Source organism: Lampetra planeri, unplaced genomic scaffold, assembly GCF_965212315.1.
Source record: "Lampetra planeri unplaced genomic scaffold, kcLamPlan1.2.h2 scaffold_286, whole genome shotgun sequence".
In the NCBI taxonomy this organism is placed as follows: domain Eukaryota; kingdom Metazoa; phylum Chordata; class Hyperoartia; order Petromyzontiformes; family Petromyzontidae; genus Lampetra; species Lampetra planeri.
In genome coordinates, this window is record NW_027615113.1 from 64,904 (window position 1) to 82,795 (window position 17,892).

Sequence of the window (17,892 nt, forward strand, 5' to 3'; positions counted from 1 at the left end):
CACTCACTCATCCACTCGCTCACCCACCCACTCGACCACCCACCTTTCCCACTCATCAAATACATCGCTGCACCATTGTGTGTGGGGCGTAGGGGTAAGAGACGTGGTGAGCGTCATGTTAAGAACAACTATACAGACATCGCTTCACCATTGTGTGTGGGGCGTAGGGAGTAAGAGGCGTGGTGAGTCTCGAGTTAAGAACAACGACTAGAAGAACATCGCTACATCAGAATGATAATATTTTATTTATACTGCAGGAGAAATCCGATAATCTATAAAGCTCTTTTTTTCACAGATAGTCCAGTAGAGGCACATGAGGTCCGAACGTTACAACAACACACAGCTACAAAAACACGATAGGAGTGTAAGGTAAAAGAACGGTAAACAAGTCACCCAACACACATACAAATGCAACACTACACCATCCCCATCATACCAGGAATAAGCCCCACTGAGCTATTCAGAAGAGGCCTGGCCATTCTCTTTCTCTCTCCCCTCCTCCGTTCCGAGCATAGATGGACTCGTCCGTCTGAAAAACCGCCAGTTGCTGTCCGTGGTGCTGACGTTAAGAACAAGTAAACCCGTAAAAACAAAGTTTTTCACTATAAATCCTTTATATGCGTGGCATCGGGGCGGCTAGAGTCCTCTCGTCCTCTGGCTTGAGATGGCTGCCACCTATGGGTCAGATGATTGTCTGGCAGCATTAAACAATTGGTAATTACATATGTATTTATTTTTCCCTAAACAGTGTAAAATTTTGGAAATTGTTTTTCACGAAAATGCATTGTCACGCACAACGAGTCTGTGTGCAAAATGTCAGCTCGATTGGATCACGGGAAGTGGGTTAAAAAACGACCGAAAGATTTGCACGGTCCTAAGCAAGCAAGCGAACTTAATATAAAGGATTTAAAAACGCCACTTTTTTAAACATTTTCTTGCTGTGGTTTTCACACCTGATGACGATTGCTTGTGTTGCAATCGAAACGTCGTGAGAATTTTATTAGTTTAACACGTAGCAGGCTTTCGCGACGAATATTATTCACAATCAACGATTTTTGGGTTAGATCGCGTTATTTATAAATGTGTCGTAATCCTCCACCACCCGACACGGCCAATCAGTAAAAAAGTGTCACGTTGACAAAAGACAAATAGTTTACTACTTTAGCCCACCGGTGTGTTGAAGCGTGAAACCACAACATTTACAATTTTTGAGTAGTACCACGTTTCGCTGGTAATTGCATCCAACATCATCGGGCAATTCGCCAGAATGGAGAATTTTATTGTTTTATTTGTATTATTTTATTATTTCCCTTCTACGTGACTTTACCGAAAGAACCAAGAATACGAATCCCTGCAGTCACGAAAACTTTAAATCGAAATCAAAACAGCTCAACAAAGTGGCCTTACAATTTGGACATTCATATCACCAGCCAAAATAAATCCCAATTAATTCCAACGCATGTTTCAAAATGCGGATGTGAAAACAATCCACGCGACCACGGGGGGAGACAGAGAGAGACATCGCAAAGTCCAAAGATCATTATGAAGTAAAACGTAAATATCAACATTAGCTGGCCCCTCTCACCCCTCGACGGAGATAGGTGAAGTGTATTAAAACAACATTTCAAGTGAACCACTGGCAAATGAAATGAAACTGTTATAAGAGTTTTAAAACAAATCGATTGCGAAATCAGAATTAGTCTCAACGAATAACAAAAAGACAAAGACCCACCCCGTATAGCGTGCAACAGACTGTCGGGGCAAGTGCTGTTAGCGAGTAGCAACAGCACCTATGAAAGCCGGAACGAACAGCCAAAGACAAAGATCCCCCGTATAGGCTGCAACAGACTGTCGGGGCAAGTGCTGTTAGCGAGTAGCAACAGCACCTATGAAGGCCGGAACGGCGCACGAGGGGGTGGGTGGCCAGCACCACGCCCGACCGCCTTTGTCTCCCCAGTGGCGATGTTTACACATCGCACCAGGTACTCATTTGAGAAAAGGTTCCCTGGGCCAACCGCAATGAGTTACACACACCACTGAGGGGGGGGGGGGGGGGGGGGGGGGACGGAGGGTGGAATATTAGGCACAAAGAGCCGACCCTAAGACGCGAACTACTGGGCACGGGAAGAACGATGAGGGGAGCAAGTCACCCTGAGCAAGGCATGTGTGGGTATATATTGCGGTGACGCGGTAGTATATGGTGCGGTGGGAGCTTTGGACGATGACTTCCTCTTGCCTCTTGGACCTCAGGGTGGCTAGGAGAGCAGCAGCAGCGGCAGCAGCAGCCCCACAGCCACCGTCACCGCTTCACTTTTGCTGACCAGGCAGTGGGATGCCAGCGAACTGGTCTCTGCGGTGTGGGAAAAATAGGCACATACGCGCGCGCGCACACACACACACGGACACACATTATTAGGCGCCACCACTCTGGGGCGGGCTCCAGGTTCAGCAGCAGCCAGCGACGTCTCCTGCTCTTGTTTTCGATTTAAAGCTTTCGTGACTGCAGGGATTCATCTTCTTGGTTCTTTCGGTAAAGTTTGTCGGGGACAGACCTGGTCTTCACCTGAGGACGGCTGCTTGCGTTGTGGCCGAAACGTCGTGAGAATTATTTTATTATGTTTTATTTTTTATTATTTTATTATTTCCATTCTACGTGACTTTACCGAAAGAACCAAGAAGATGAATCTCCTGCTCTTTCTTGGAAAGAGGAAAAAAAATCTCAGCGCTGGTGCAGCCACAGAAGGAACATCAAGACTGCGTGGTCGAAAAAATGTGTCAGTGGTAAGAGCCAGAGGACTTCCCTGTCGCACCCGGAGGTGAACAAGGGATCACTGATCCCTGGCCATGCAGGTTTAATTGGGTCTGCCCGCCAACATGAAGGTCCTTCATAACACAGTTTTGTTTGGGTTAGATCGCGTAAATATATAAATGCGTCATTAAACCCGCCACCACCCGACAACAGCAAGTTATTAAGGTTTGTCACGTAAACAGAACGTGCAAAAGCGTTACTAGTGTAGCGACTAACTCGGAGACGATAAGACTTGGAGGCACTTCTTTATCAACGAGCACCATCGGGATCAACGCACTTAATGTTTAGTCCGTCTGTTATCGGCGACGCTACTCAGCCAGGACATAAATTTCGATTTAAAGCTTTCGTGACTGCAGGGATTCATCTTCTTGGTTCTTTCGGTAAAGTCGCGTAGAAGGGAAATTATTAAATAGTAAAAATAAAACATAATAAATGAATTCTCACGACGTTTCGGCCACAACGCAAGCAGCCGTCCTCAGGTGAAGAAATTCCTTTGCCAAGGCGCTGTCCTCCTCTAACCCAGCTTAAATATACGTTGCCAAGCTTGGTGGTGTTCATTCAGAAGCTGTCTTTCCAACAGACCTGTTCTTCACCTGAGGACGGCTGCTTGCGTTGTGGCCAAAATGTCGTGAGAATTATTTTATGTTTGATTTTTATTATTTTACTCAGCCAGGACAGTTGGTCGGCTGTCTGACCAGCGGCGCCCCGAGATGGTAGAGACGGAGACGACGACGACGAGAAGAATGGCGACGATGGACTTCAGCAGCACAATGGGAATCCCACTCCAACAACAGCCCTGAGGTCCCCCACAGGGTCCCCTCTTATACTGTCAGCGTGGCCTGGCTCCGCCCCCGGCCATGCCCCCTTTCCGGAACCTACTAGCAGGTTCCTGGCAGAGGTCGCAATCGGGTACCCGATACCCGTACCCTACCCGATACCCGGCTACCCATACCCGGCCGGGTACGGGTAGCCGTTTGCGACCCTGGTGCAGCCGGGTACGGATACGGGTAGGCCGTGAGTCACTGGTGAGTCACCGTTTGTCACTCATTTCCCAACGTCTTGTCTCTTCTCACAATTCAAGTTCCTAGAATCGTCCCACCCGTGCCTGCAACATGGCTTCATCCCAGAGGTCGCAATCGGGTACCCGATACCCGTACCCTACCCGTATCCGGCCGGGTACGGGTAGCCGGATATCGGGTAGGGTACGGGTACCCGTTTGCGGCCCTGGTGCGGCTGGGTACGGGTACGGGTAAGGAATCAAAACCCGTTTGCGACCTCTGGTTCCTGGAGTGCCTCTTCTGTGATCTTTCCCCTAGATCTCCCTCTCGTGTATATCACGTGGCCTGCTGATGTCAGGACTGCCGTACGCCGCAGATCCCCTTTTCTGCCAGCAGCCAGCGCTATGCCACTACACTAGTACAGCAACACCGGTTGTGTGTTGGATCGGACACATGCACGTACACACAAAGATAGTCCCTCTTTACCTCAAATTCAGTTCTGACAGATGGTTGGGTCAACACGACAGACTCTTGAGTGATGTTGACTTAGAGGAAGATCGGCATTCAGGATCAGATGCCAGTTGGCAACCATTCATTTTGATCCAAATCGTTAAATGGTAAAAACCTGGCTCCGGAAGACTGGGGTGTCAAAAATTAGTATTCAGTTTGAGAAGTACATTTTCAGGATGAGAGTCTTCTTCGAGACTCTGGGAGACCGTCCATGGGGACTTTGCTAAAAAAAACAGGTTTCAAAGCTCACGAAACATGCATACACAGACGTGCACACACAGTTGTGCTCATGAAATGCACGCAAATCACGCGAGTGGCTTCGGATTTGAGTCTGGTTTAGCAGCAACATGACAGGGTAGGGAAGCCAAATGTAGGCAAAGAGAGTGGATTGCTGATCTTGGAGTGTGATATTATTCCATGCAGTCCTCTACCACATCAAACGTCTTTTCCCCAACCGGAACTTGTGATCTGAGCTTAAGGAGCCCCCCGTTTCTAAGCTACCTTCATCAACTTTGTCTGAGAGAAGCTTATCTTCAAACTCCTAGTGTCTAGACACGCGACAAAGAAATATACAAAAGCAAACAGAACTGGCAAAAACCCTCCATCGGAAGATAATTATAAAACCTTCATAAGAAAAATGGCGGCCATTTAAAAAAAATGGCGGCCATAAAAAAAAATGGCGGCCATTAAAAAAATGGCAGCCATTCAAAAAAAATGGCGACCTGCAGTGCCCTTACTGGCCAGAGTGAAAACTGCAATCGACGCGTCTCCACGGCACGGCACCGCCGTGAAATTGTAGCTCCCCAGGTCCCAGAGTTGCATCGACTTGATTTTCAGCGACCCGTTGGCATAGGCTGTCGTCCGTCCCGCGTAGCCGGACCCTTGAAGGAGCTCCTGCGGCTCCTCTGCGCCCCCCGGCAGGATCCACCCGGCCACGGCCTTCCCGCCGAACGTCCACTGGACGGAGGCCTTGCCGAGGAACGCGTAGTCCACGGAGAGCAACAGGTCGGCGCCTTGCGTGAAAGTATAGGTGTTTACGGCGGGGACGCTCAGGGTTGCCTTGCTGCCGTTGGCTTTGCCTGTGGAAAAGTGGGATATTGCTATCAGTCACTGCCATTTTAGTGAATTGCTCTCGTTATTGTTTCGTTTGGTTTGGCTGTTAAGTTGTTGGTCGTTACGGACGTGACTTTGAGGTGTGGAGAAAGGGAATTGTAGACGCATGTACGTGTATAAATTTCGATTTAAAGCTTTCGTGACTGCAGCGATTCATCTTCTTGGTTCTTTCGGTAAAGTCGCGTAGATGGAAAACAATAAAATAAAATAAAAAAGCATAATAAAATAAGTTTTTATTATGTTTTATTTTTATTATTTTATTATTTCCCTTCTACGTGACTTTACCGAAAGAACCAAGAAGATATATGCGTATGTTCAACTTCTTTCGCACCGTTCGTAGCCAACCAGTGCTTATCGGAGGTGCTGGGAAATGTGGTGTCGAGGGGAAGTCTAGATACGAAGGGGATTTCTATGGAATCGATCTTTCACTAATGGTGCACGTTGTCTCTCGAATTACCGTTTGTTACGCGATTGCTAATAACTTGTCGTTTCATTGGCTAAAAATGTGCCAAGTTCGATGGTGAACTTTATTTTATTCTTTACGGATGGCAATACTATTGTATAAGAAGTGAGCTATTTTCAGGTTTCATATTCTTCTCGTTTCGTATGGTTTGGTTGATGTTAAGGTCTCGGCTGTTCGGATGGGAACTTGTGATGTGAAGGGAATATTAGATGTGCATAAGGGAATTTCTTCGAAGGCGACATTTAATTGACTTGCTAGCTTTGGCAAGTATCTGTGGTCTTGCTGACTATTATTATCACTGATTTGCGCTAGGCCGCCTCCACCACCTACTTTCAGGGACCCTAATCTATTGCTTTAGCTTGCTTACAGCCTAAGCGTGGCCACCACTTTAAGCAATGTCACAGGGGCTCTCACCGCTACTCACATTCGAGCTCCAGCAGAACGGACGCGCTCGTTCCATTGCTCACGGGATTCTCAGCATAGCAGGAGTAATTTCCACGATCTCCATATGTAACGTTGTTGATGCTGCGGTTCACGTTGGTCGAACTTCCGTTGGGCTTGAGCGTGGCGATGGCAGCATCGTACTTGTAGAAGGTGAACGAGAGCCCGGTGTTACTGGTCACGTTTGTTGCCGAGCACTGCAGAACTGCGCTGCCTCCCAGCGTCAGCTGCGAGGGTGTAATGTGCAGTATCGTGTCCGTGATGACCTCTATGTGGAATTTGCGTTGGTGGGGGGAGGGGGGAGGAAGATCAGTGGATAAGTCGTGGGCCAACACAAACTTGCCCTGCGAAAGCAATGCTCGTGTTGTGACGTTCTTACAGCCCCTTATCTCCTTCCGCCGTTACTTACTACCGGAGCCCTGTTTCAAACTACCTCCATTAACTTGCTGCGAGGAAAGCTTAACCGTAGAAACAGCTGAGCGTCCAGCCACAGTGCCTAAGGCTCCCAGCATCAGCACGGCTGATGCCAAAGTCCGAGTGAACAAACCTGCATCATCTGCAGACCCTTAGTCCCGCACATTACATCTCACCCTTATTGATAATCTTGATTAACAAGCTTAACCGAAGACCCCCACCACTTCCAACACAAGCTCAATCTGGTTAGGAGGGGGATGGGTGGGGGCCTAAGCAGGAAGCAGTTGGGCCTAGACAGGAAGTTGTTGTATGTATGCATTTTTACAAAAATGTATATTAAGTATCATAATGTCCTTTTAGATATACAGGGTGCTTACATTTTTTAAAAATACTTATATGGGACTATCGTTTTTAATGGAAAAAGAATGGATACACTGTAACATGATGACACTTGTTCGCCATCATTGTAAACACATGCCTGGAATCCTCTCCAGATGGTCTCCAGAGCCCGAAAACACATTTATAGTGGTATCGTTGGCAATTCTCGGAAGTGTTAACATTTTATTGAAGCACTTTGTATATGTGTATTCATTGCATTCCGAGGGTTGAGGAAACCCAGAAAGGGGCACACTAAGTAGCATTCGAGCGAGAAGTTGTAAAACAAGTTTGATGGCTCGGGTAGATAACCAGTGACACGGAACTGTAAAAAAAATCCTCCCTTGAACTAACAAGGCGTGCCGAGGAAGGACATCACTGCTGCTGTTTTAACTGTGCAGTGGGTATAGATGGAGACAAGTCTTCTCTGGAGGCAGCACGTTCATTTATAACAATAATAACAACGGTAACACATGGTCCCTGACACAAGGGGGTAACGGCCCCCTTCACCCGATACCCCGGGGAGGTATAGCCTCTGGGCTAGCGTGCCCTAATCACTGGGACCACTCTCTATTACTCTTTGGTTTTTTCGGTAAAGTCTTCGGGTCTTCTGCTTGACGACGACTGGCAAACCCGTTCAGAGGCCCGGCTTATATATGGTTGCCAGGGTCACTCCGTCCCTGGCCACGCCTACTCTCTAGAAACTTCTGGAGGGACCTGGAATATTGCATAATCCCCCAGTCCCCACTCGGGGCCTGGGGTGTGTACCAGAGGTCGCAACCAGGTACCCGATACCCGTACCCTACCCGATACCCGGCTACCCGTACCCGGCTGGGTACGGGTACGGGTAGCCGTTTGTGACCCTGGTGCGGCCGGGTACGTGTACGGGTAGGCTATGAGTCACTGGTGAGTAACCGTTTGTCACTCCTTTCGGGTAGGGTACGGGTAGGGAACGGGTACCCGTACCCAGCCGGGTACGGGTACGGGTAAGGAATCAAAACCCGTTTGCGACCTTTGGTGTGTACCTCCAGTTCCCAACCACCCTCTGGGTTCCCTGGCCTAACGGGGTTGCTAGGTACAGGCCGCACTCGCTGTTGGCCCCTGTTGACCCATGGCTGCCGCTACACCAGGTCAGTAGTGGTGATGGTGTATTACGTGGACAATACCCACGACAACTGTGCCCAATGCAGGAAATCCACACTCACAATCTGAGCGGTTTTAATTCACGGCAAGTCTTGGCATTTGGAGGGTCAAAATGTTCAGAATGACAACCGCCGCATATGAATATTCTTAGACATCATGGTATGAAAAACAGGAAGAGTGCGGGTCCTGAAGAGGGCAGGGGTTTGAATGGAAAGGTGCGGGGTCTGAAGAGGAAAGGAGTGGGGCTTCAACAGAATGGGGTGGGGCTTCAACAGAAAGGGGTGGGGCTTCAACAGAAAGGGGTGGGGCTTCAACAGAAAGGGGTGGGGCTTCAACAGAAAAGGGCAGGGCTTGACGAGGGAGAGGGCGGGGCTTGAATATTAAGGGGAGGGACCTGAAGAGGAAACTCAAAAAAGCAACCTCCAAATGGAAACTCCCGGAACCTCAAAAGATCACGGCGATGAAAGAAAAAAAACATTCGCACCTAGAAGAGGAGTGTTTCAACCGTGAACTTTCCCGTCAGTGTGTAATGTGAGGATATATCCGGCTCAATGACGTATCACAACTTGTCATGATGATTGGCTCTGCCGGTCCTGGTCTATAGCCAATGGGGGGAAGCCTAGGGGCGTGGCCCTGACGTAATGGAAAGGCGACAGCTGGAAGTAGGGGATTGGTTCTGCTGGCTTTGGCCACAGCCAATGGGGAGATGTGTCAGGGGCGTGGTCCCGGCAGCTTACGAGGGGGCCTAGAATATTCCATGGAGGCTAACCAGGATTGGGGGAAATTTACCACGTGACCCGGGTATTAAATAGGGGTGGAGACGTACGACACGTGGTCAGAACGGGAACGAACAGAGGAAGGGGGCCACGCGGGAGCGGGGCTCCGGGTTGTCACGTGGCAGTGCGTCTCTTTCTCTATCTGTCCCTCTCATGCTGCCTGTCAGCAGCGTGAAGGAAAAGCTGTATACAAGTTGAATAAAAGACGGATTCCAGAAGTCGTCTCAACGAGCTTTATTACAGATGTAAGGAAAAACGCTGCTTACCGTATACGTCCAGCTTGACGCTGGCTCTGCCATCCGGCTGTTTGTTGTCCACCAAGACGACCCCATAAGAGCCGCTGTCACTCAAGGTGATGTTCTTGAGGAGCAGGGAGCCGTTGGAGTGCAGCGTGACACGGTTACGGTAGAAAATGTGAGTCTGCAGCACAGAACGCGCAAACAATTTGGGAGAGCCCATGAGCAGCTGCTGGAATTTCATTTTGCGATTTGTTTCCGCAGGAAAGCCTCAAAACCACTGTTGTGAAGATATGGTAACTACTGTACTGTAGAGCGATCACGTGGATTGGAGATAAACGGGAGCAAAATGTTTTTTTGGTTTCAGCAAAATTAAGAATCAGCACGTGACTTGTCACGCACATTTCCAAGAATAGTGGCGGGTCTACGGTAGTGGCGGTGACGATCACACATTCTGATGCGCGTTAAAAGTAAAATAAAGAAACAATAAAAAAAACTTAATTTGGAGCTTTCGTGACTGCAGGAATTACTCTCTCCGCCCCCACCCCCTCTCTCTATTTAAGGCCTCGACACAGAGGCGTGGTTTCTCTGTGTGCCTATGTTTGTTCTCTCTCTATCTATCTCTGTGATATCTGTCTGCTTATATGTCTGTCTATATGTCTCTGGTTCTGTGTTTTATCTCTCTCTCAAATTTAGCATTCTCAGGAAGAACGTAATCAACCAGGTAGGGTGTTGACTGTTATGTTATCCGACTCTCTGTTGTATTACATTACATTTCTAAGTATACCAGATTTGTGTTTCTATTTCATTTATACCTGATGATGATTGCTTGTGTTGCAATCGAAACTTCGTATGCTAGTATTTAATTCATTATGTTATCTTTATACGTCACTTTACCGAAAGAACCAAAGAGTAAACAAAGAAAAGTAAAAAAATCGAAGACTCACCGAGTTATCGCTCGTGTTGCTCGATTTCCATTGCGCGATGCGAGACGTGAATGTCCACGTGATTTGCGGGTCGTCATTGTTCTCCACGTAGTTGATGCTGAAGAGGACGTCACTGCCAACCACCCCGGTCACGTTCGAGGTCGCTGGAATGACGTTGATTGCTCCCACAAGCCCTGGGGGAGGAAGCGACGAGGAGAGAAGCACGCGAGATATGCACTCTCCTACCTCTCCCCTCTCATCTCACTCCACTCCCCTCCACGCACTCTCCTGCCTCTCCCCTCTCATCTCACTCCACTCCCCTCCACGCACTCTCCTGCCTCTCCCCTCTCATCTCACTCCACTCCCCTCCACGCACTCTCCTGCCTCTCCCCTCTCATCTCACTCTACTCCCCACCATGCACTCTCCTACTTCTCCCCTCTCATTTCACTCTACTCCCCTCCACGCACTCTCCTAACTCTCCCCTCTCATCTCAATCTACTCCCCTCTCATCTCACTCTACTCCCCTCTCATCTCACTCTACTCCCCTCCACGCACTCTCCTACCTCTCCCCTCTCATCTCACTCTACTCCCCTCCATGCACTCTCCTACCTCTCCCCTCTCATCTCACTCTACTCCCCTCTACGCACTCTCCTACCTCTCATCTTACTCTACTCACCTCCACTCACTCTCCTACCTCTCCCCTCTCATTTCACTCTACTCCCCTCCACGCAATGTCAAACACCTGCAATGATGGAAATTCTGTCTTTCTACTTGGAACTGCCAGCCGAGACCAGCATATGTTGGGATTGCACACTGTCCGAGGTAAGGCCCCACTGAGCTGTGGTAACTCAACAAATAATAGCTCAATTTGGTGGCTTATCATCATCATCATCGCGTGGAAATGTGTCGCCGCCAAATACTCTAAAACACGTGGTAGAGGTAGTCAACATCCCCTCGCCACCGCGCTGTACAAAGTTGGCGAGCCAGCCGTCAGCTGACCGGATCACCTCCGCGGTGGGCCGCGATGTTAAAAGCAAACGTTTTCGGGGGGGGGGGGGGGGGGGGGGGCACGGATTGTATTGTGCCGCTTAAATTGTCTAGAACTCGCCGCCCTCCCAGCCACGTCGTGCGCGCAGCACGACCCCGTCGCTTACCGTAAACGTCGAGCCGGACGGCCGCCACTCCGTCCAGCGAGTTGAAGTCCAAGATGCGGACGGTGTAAGAGCCGGCGTCGGACTGCAACACGTTCTTGAGGAGCAGAGAGCCGTTGGAGTACAGCTCAACGCGTCCTTTGTAGGCTGAGTGAATCTGCGGCAGCCGGGACAACGCAAACGGAGGGGCGGGGGGGGGGGTTACCACGGAGGGATGACCCCAGAGATGACCCACTGACCCCAGAGATGACCCACTGACCCCAGGGACAGACACCTCTGAGCCTCCGCTCAGTTAGCCCAGCTACTACACATGTAGTACACATGTGTAGTAGCTACTACATGTGTAGCTACACATGTAGTAGCTACACATGTAGTAGCTACTACTACACATGTAGTAGCTACTACTACATGTGTAGTAGTAGCTACGGGCCCCGCACTTATGAAGGGAACCCACGCTAAATGCTTTCAAGCTATAAATTCCGATTCAGTGATTCTGCACTTGCTCTATTACTATAGTACTATACCGCCTTCGACTTTAACGAACGACTGGGTGTTAAGGTTCGCGATTTGTATTATCTGGCCGTAAAGCAAAACAAAACAATTACTTTAATGTGCAAGTTAAACAGTTATGTGTTTTAATAGTTAAGTTTATTTTTAGGGTCAATTTAAAACAGCAAACGCTACAGACCCCGCACTTAGCTCAAAGGTCGCAAACGGGTTTTGATTCCTTACCCGTACCCGTACCCGGCCGCACCAGGGTCACAAACGGGTACCCGTACCCGGCCGTACTAGTACCCTACCCGTACCCGGCCGGGTACGGGTAGGGTACGGGTATCGGGTACCTGATTGCGACCTCTGGAATGAAGCCATGTTGCAGGCGCGGGTGGGTTGATTCTAGGAACTTGAATTGTGAGAAGAGACAAGACGTTGGGAAATGAGTGACAAACGGTGACTCACCAGTGACTCACGGCATACCCGTATCCAGCCGCACCAGGGTCGCAAACGGGTACCCGTATCCGGCCGGGGACGGGTAGCCGGGTATCGGGTACCCGGTTGCGACCTCTGACTTAGCTTCATCCGGCACTGAACGGCACGCAGAGAGGTTGCCGATTTCATCTTTCGCGTGCACCGTTTTACGAGGCGTCCTCGCCACGTCGGTAAAAACCCCCAAAAATTATATAAACAACCAAAGAGTGTGAATCGTAAACTCACGATGAAGTTGCTCAAGTTGCCGGATTTCCATTGAGCGATGTTGTTTTTGAACGTCCACGTGATCTGTGGGTCGGTCACATTCCCGGAGTAACTGACGTTGAAAAGAACATCCCTGCTCACGGTCTGAATCGGATTGAAGGGCGGCTGAATGACCACGACTCCTGCCACGGGTCCTGCAAAGCACAAGAGAAGCACCCCTCACTCCACTCCACTCACTCCACTCGCTCACTCCACTCACTCCACTCCCCTCACTCCACTCCCCTTCACTCACTCACTCACTCGCTCTCCTGCCTCTCATCTCACTCCACTCCCCTCTCATCTCACTCCACTCCCCTCCACGCACTCTCCTACCTCTCCCCTCTCATCACACTCCACTCCCCTCCACGCACTCTCCTGCCTTTCTCCTCTCATCTCACTCCACTCCCCCCTCCACTCACTCATTCCACTCGATCTCCTGCCTCTCATCTCACTCCACTCCACTCGCTCACTCCACTCCCCTCAGTCTCTCACTGTATTCGCTCTCCTGCCTCTCATCTCACTCCACTCCCCTTCATTCACTCACTCCACTGACTCTCCTGCCTCTCATCTCACTCCACTCCCCTCCACGCACTCTCCTGCCTCTCCCCTCTCATCTCACTCCACTCCCCTCCACGCACTCTCCTCCCTCTCCCCTCTCATCTCACTCCACTCCCCTCCACGCACTCTCCTACTTCTCCCCTCTCATCTCACTCCCCTCCGCGCACTCTCCTGCCTCTCCCCTCTCATCTCACTCCACTCCCCTCCACGCACTCTCCTGCCTCTCCCCTCTCATCTCACTCCACTCCCCTCCACGCACTCTCCTACTTCTCCCCTCTCATCTCACTCCCCTCCGCGCTCTCTCCTGTCTCTCCCCTCTCATCTCACTCCACTCCCCTCCACGCACTCTCCTACCTCTCCCCTCTCATCTCACTCCACTCCCCTCCACGCACTCTCCTCCCTCTCCCCTCTCATCTCACTCCACTCCCCTCCACGCACTCTCCTGCTTCTCCCCTCTCATCTCACTCCCCTCCGCGCTCTCTCCTGTCTCTCCCCTCTCATCTCACTCCACTCCCCTCCACGCACTCTCCTCCCTCTCCCCTCTCATCTCACTCCACTCCCCTCCACGCACTCTCCTGCCTCTCCCCTTTCATCTCACTCTACTCCCCTCCACTCAGTCACTCACTCTACTTCCTCTCCTGCCTCTCGTCTCACTCTACTCCCCTCCACGCACTCTCCCCACCCAGCAGAGTAAAACCCGTCGCCTCTACTGGAGAGATCTTGACCTTAGGTCAGACGTTCCCTTATCCGGGGAAACTGTGCTGTAGTTCGGCATAAAACATTTCCCGTAAGTTAAACTCGCCACACACCTGTCTAGCCTTGACCTCAACTCTGCCTGCCTCACCTGTACCCGTGTCTCACCGCGTCTCGCCTGTCCCCTCTATCACTCACCTGCGAGTGTAGCCCAGACCAAAGGTATCACGAACCAGGTGTGCTCCATGGATCCAAGATGAGCTCACCTGTGCGTGCAGGTTGTGTACGTGTGTGTGTGTGTACCTCTGTGTGTATGTATCTGTGTGTGTGTATGTACCTGTGCGTGTGTGTACCTGTGCGTGTGTGTGTGTATATATGTGCAGGTGTTGCGTGTGTGTAGGTGTTAGGTTCTTGGTAAAAGCATTTGCCCTGTGAACAGATGTGTGCGCGTGTGTGTGTGTCTGTGTCTATATATAGTACAGATGTGTGTGTGTGTGTGTAGTGCGGTGTGTGTGAATTGTTAAGGAGGACCTGTGCACGCATACAATCCTGCGTATGCACATGTGCGTAAATGTGTGTATGCTCCCCTATCGCTTCCGTGCAGTGCACGTACTATATGTACCTGTGTGTATATGTACACGTGTGTGTGTATGTACACGTGTGTGTGTATGTACACGTGTGTGTGTATGTACACGTGTGTGTGTATGTACACGTGTGTATGTGTACGTGTGTATGTGTGTGCATGTACACGTGTGTGTGTACACGTGTGTATGTGTGTATATGTACCTGTGTATGTGTGTATATGTACACGTGTGTGTGTATGTACACGTATGTATGTGTACACGTGTGTATGTGTATGTGTGTGTATGTACACGTGTATGTGTACACGTGTGTATGTGTATGTATGTACACCTGTGTGTGTGTACACCTGTGTGTGTGTATGTACACGTGTGTGTGTGTGTACACCTGTGTGTGTGTGTGTATGTACACCTGTGTGTGTGTGTACACCTGTGTGTGTGTATGTACACGTGTGTGTGTGTGTACACCTGTGTGTGTGTGTGTACACCTGTGTGTGTGTATGTACACCTGTGTGTGTGTGTGTACACCTGTGTGTGTGTGTACACCTGTGTGTGTGTGTGTACACCTGTGTGTGTGTATGTACACCTGTGTGTGTGTGTGTACACCTGTGTGTGTGTATGTACACGTGTGTGTGTGTGTACACCTGTGTGTGTGTGTGTATATGTACACACGTGTGTATGTACACACGTGTGTATGTACACACCTGTATGTATGCACAGCTGTGTGTATATGTGTACACGTGTGTATGTGTGTGTGTGTGTACACCTGTGACCTTGTCTAAAGGCGAGTTGTGGAGAATGTGGCGCTCCCACTTCGGTGCCGCGTGAGATCTCGTCGCGTGAGTGGCGCTCACGGCAAAAGCCCGCGCGAGAGTGTGTCCAACCCCTACGTCCACTCGGCACGAAGTCCGCCGGGCTCAATGTCCAATCGCAGGGACCAGGTGACGTGGTGGGCGGGGCGAAGCCTAGCACCGTGACGTCATGATGACCTCACTGGCGGTGGGACGGTGGTGGGGGTCCATCTCACGACCGAGTGCCATGCTGGCCAGGAGATGTTGACTACCTCGCCTGGTCTACAGGAGGTCGTGGGTTCGATCCCAACCCTGACGCCTGCTGCTGTGTATTTGGAGTTTGCGTGTCTCTCTCTCATCATCATCACGGTGGCTAGGAGATGTTAACTACCTCGCCTGGTATACAGGAGGTCGTGGGTTCTATCCAGACCCTGACGCCTGCTGCTGTATATTTGGAGTTTGCGTGTCTCCCTCTCATCATCATCACGGTGGCTAGGAGATGTTAACTACCTCGCCTGGTCTACAGGAGGTCGTGGGTATGATCCCGACCCTGACGCCTGCTGCTGTATATTTGGAGTTTGCGTCTCTTTCTCATCATCATCACGGTGGCTAGGAGATGTTAACTACCTCGCCTGGTACACAGGAGGTCGTGGGTTTGATCCCGACCTTGACGCCTGCTGTATATTTGGAGTTTGCATGTCTTTCTCTCATCATCATCACGGTGGCTAGGAGATGTTAACTACCTCGCCCCACGACGACCTCCTGCAGACCAGGCGAGGGAGATAACATCTCTGAGGCCACCATCCGAGGGGGCCACTTAAAATCCCGAGCCTCTCAGGGGGTTGGGGGGGGGGGCTCGACTGGACTTTTCAAGCCGAACGGAGTGAAAATAAATGAATAAATAACTCTTTGGTTATTTCGGTAAAGTCACACATCGGCCTCTGTGTGCCGATGTGTGTTCTCTCTTTATGTATCTTTGTGGTATCTGCTTGCTTATATGTCTGTCTATAGTTTTCTGGTTAGATTTTTGTTGCTATTTCTCAGAGGTGGGACAAAGTCATTGTTATGCAAGTCACAAGTAAGTCTCAAGTCTTTGCTCTCGAGTCCCGAGTCAAGTCGAGTCAAAGATGAGGCAAGTCCAAGTCGAGTCTGAAGTCATCAAAATCATGACTCGAGTCTGACCCGAGTCCAAGTCGCATGACTCGAGTCCACACCTCTGCTATTTCTTTTATACCTGATGGTGATTGCTTGTGTTGCAATCGAAACGTCGTCGTATGCTATTATGTAATTTATTATTTTATCTTTATACGTCACTTTACCGAAAGAACCAAAGAGTAATTCCTGCAGTCACGAACGCTCCAAATTAAGAATGAATAAATAAACGTCCTGAAGAATCCGACAGCAGAGGGCGCTCAAGCCCCTCTCATCTCCTGTTCGAGCTCAACGAACAATGGCGGCGCAAAAAAAATGGCGACCGCCACGTGGTTGAGCAAAGTCGCGAGCCGTCGACAACGACGACGACGGCAGTTCGACGTCCAGCGCCGGTGACGTTCGCCCACCAAACGCCGGGGGTCACGTGAATTCTGAGTGACCCCCCCCCCCACCCACAATGTGGATGACCTCGCCCTGTGCAAGACGCAAATCGGGCGACGTTACATAAAAGCCGGAGTCGAATCCCACGCCTGTCAAGCCCTTGTCAGGGATTCTAGATTTGAAGCTTTCATGACTGCAAGGATCCATACTGTTTGTTTTTTCGGTAAAGCCACCATGTAGGTAAAAAATGAAATTAAAATTTAAAAAAATAATAAAAATCACGACGTTTCGGAGGCAACACAAGTCTCCGTCATCAGGTGGGACCGTCACAGCCAGATATGCTGTATCAGGTGGGACCGTCACAGCCAGATTTTTTGTATTGATACACAATTTTACACAGACTTGCTGTATTGATACCTGATGACGGAGACTTGTGTTGCCTCCGAAACGTCGTGATTTTGTATGATTTTATTTTTTATTAATTTTAACTTCATTTTTTACCTCCGTGACTTTACCGAAAAAACTAAGAGTATGGACCCTTGTTAGTGGCCTTGCCTTCTCGCAGACGAATTCACACCTTGTTGGTCACCGCGTGCCCCTTATACATCTCAACGTTCATCCTAGAAAGTTCCATTGCAAGGGAAAAGCACAAACGAATAGACAATTTATTAATCTTGGTTCTTTCGGTAAAGTCACGTAGAAGGGAAATAATGAAATTTAATAAATAAATACAAATTCTCACGACGTTTCGACTGCAACACACGCAATCAAGAATATGAATCCCTGCAGTCACGAAAGCTTTAAATCAAAATTTAAGACAATTTATTATTATTTTGCCGTATGGACCTGAACACACTCAATTTACCTGTACAAGAATATGGGATAAACCATATAGGATGACGGGGTATGGGTTGACAGCTATGGGTGGACACGGTATGGGTTGACAGCTATGGGTGGACACGCTATGGGCTGACACGCTGTGTCTTGATCGCACAGCGAGCCAGACTCGCACGGCCGAAATCCTCTCGTGGGAATACACGGAGGGGGGAGGAGGGAGGGAGAACTTCCTGTAGATGTGAACTCCATTTAAAAAAAAATATTAATCTTTTATTTTACGAAGTAAGACCCCCACTGAGCCACGCGACTAGAGAGA

At 49.7% G+C, this 17,892-nt stretch overlaps 1 protein-coding gene across 1 annotated transcript; it reads right to left on the minus strand.

The window, feature by feature from the left end:
- Positions 1-222: 222 nt before the first annotated feature.
- On the minus strand, positions 223-15,266 carry LOC144740756 (cell adhesion molecule CEACAM3-like). The gene is made up of 8 exons (XM_078623502.1): positions 14,036-15,266; positions 12,569-12,741; positions 11,360-11,513; positions 10,226-10,398; positions 9,309-9,462; positions 6,318-6,602; positions 5,055-5,396; positions 223-2,350 (listed from the first exon to the last, which is right to left on the minus strand). The coding sequence occupies exons 1-8, from the start codon at positions 14,082-14,084 to the stop codon at positions 2,256-2,258; spliced, it is 1,425 nt and encodes a 474-aa protein (XP_078479628.1). The 5' UTR covers positions 14,085-15,266; the 3' UTR covers positions 223-2,255.
- Positions 15,267-17,892: the final 2,626 nt, after the last annotated feature.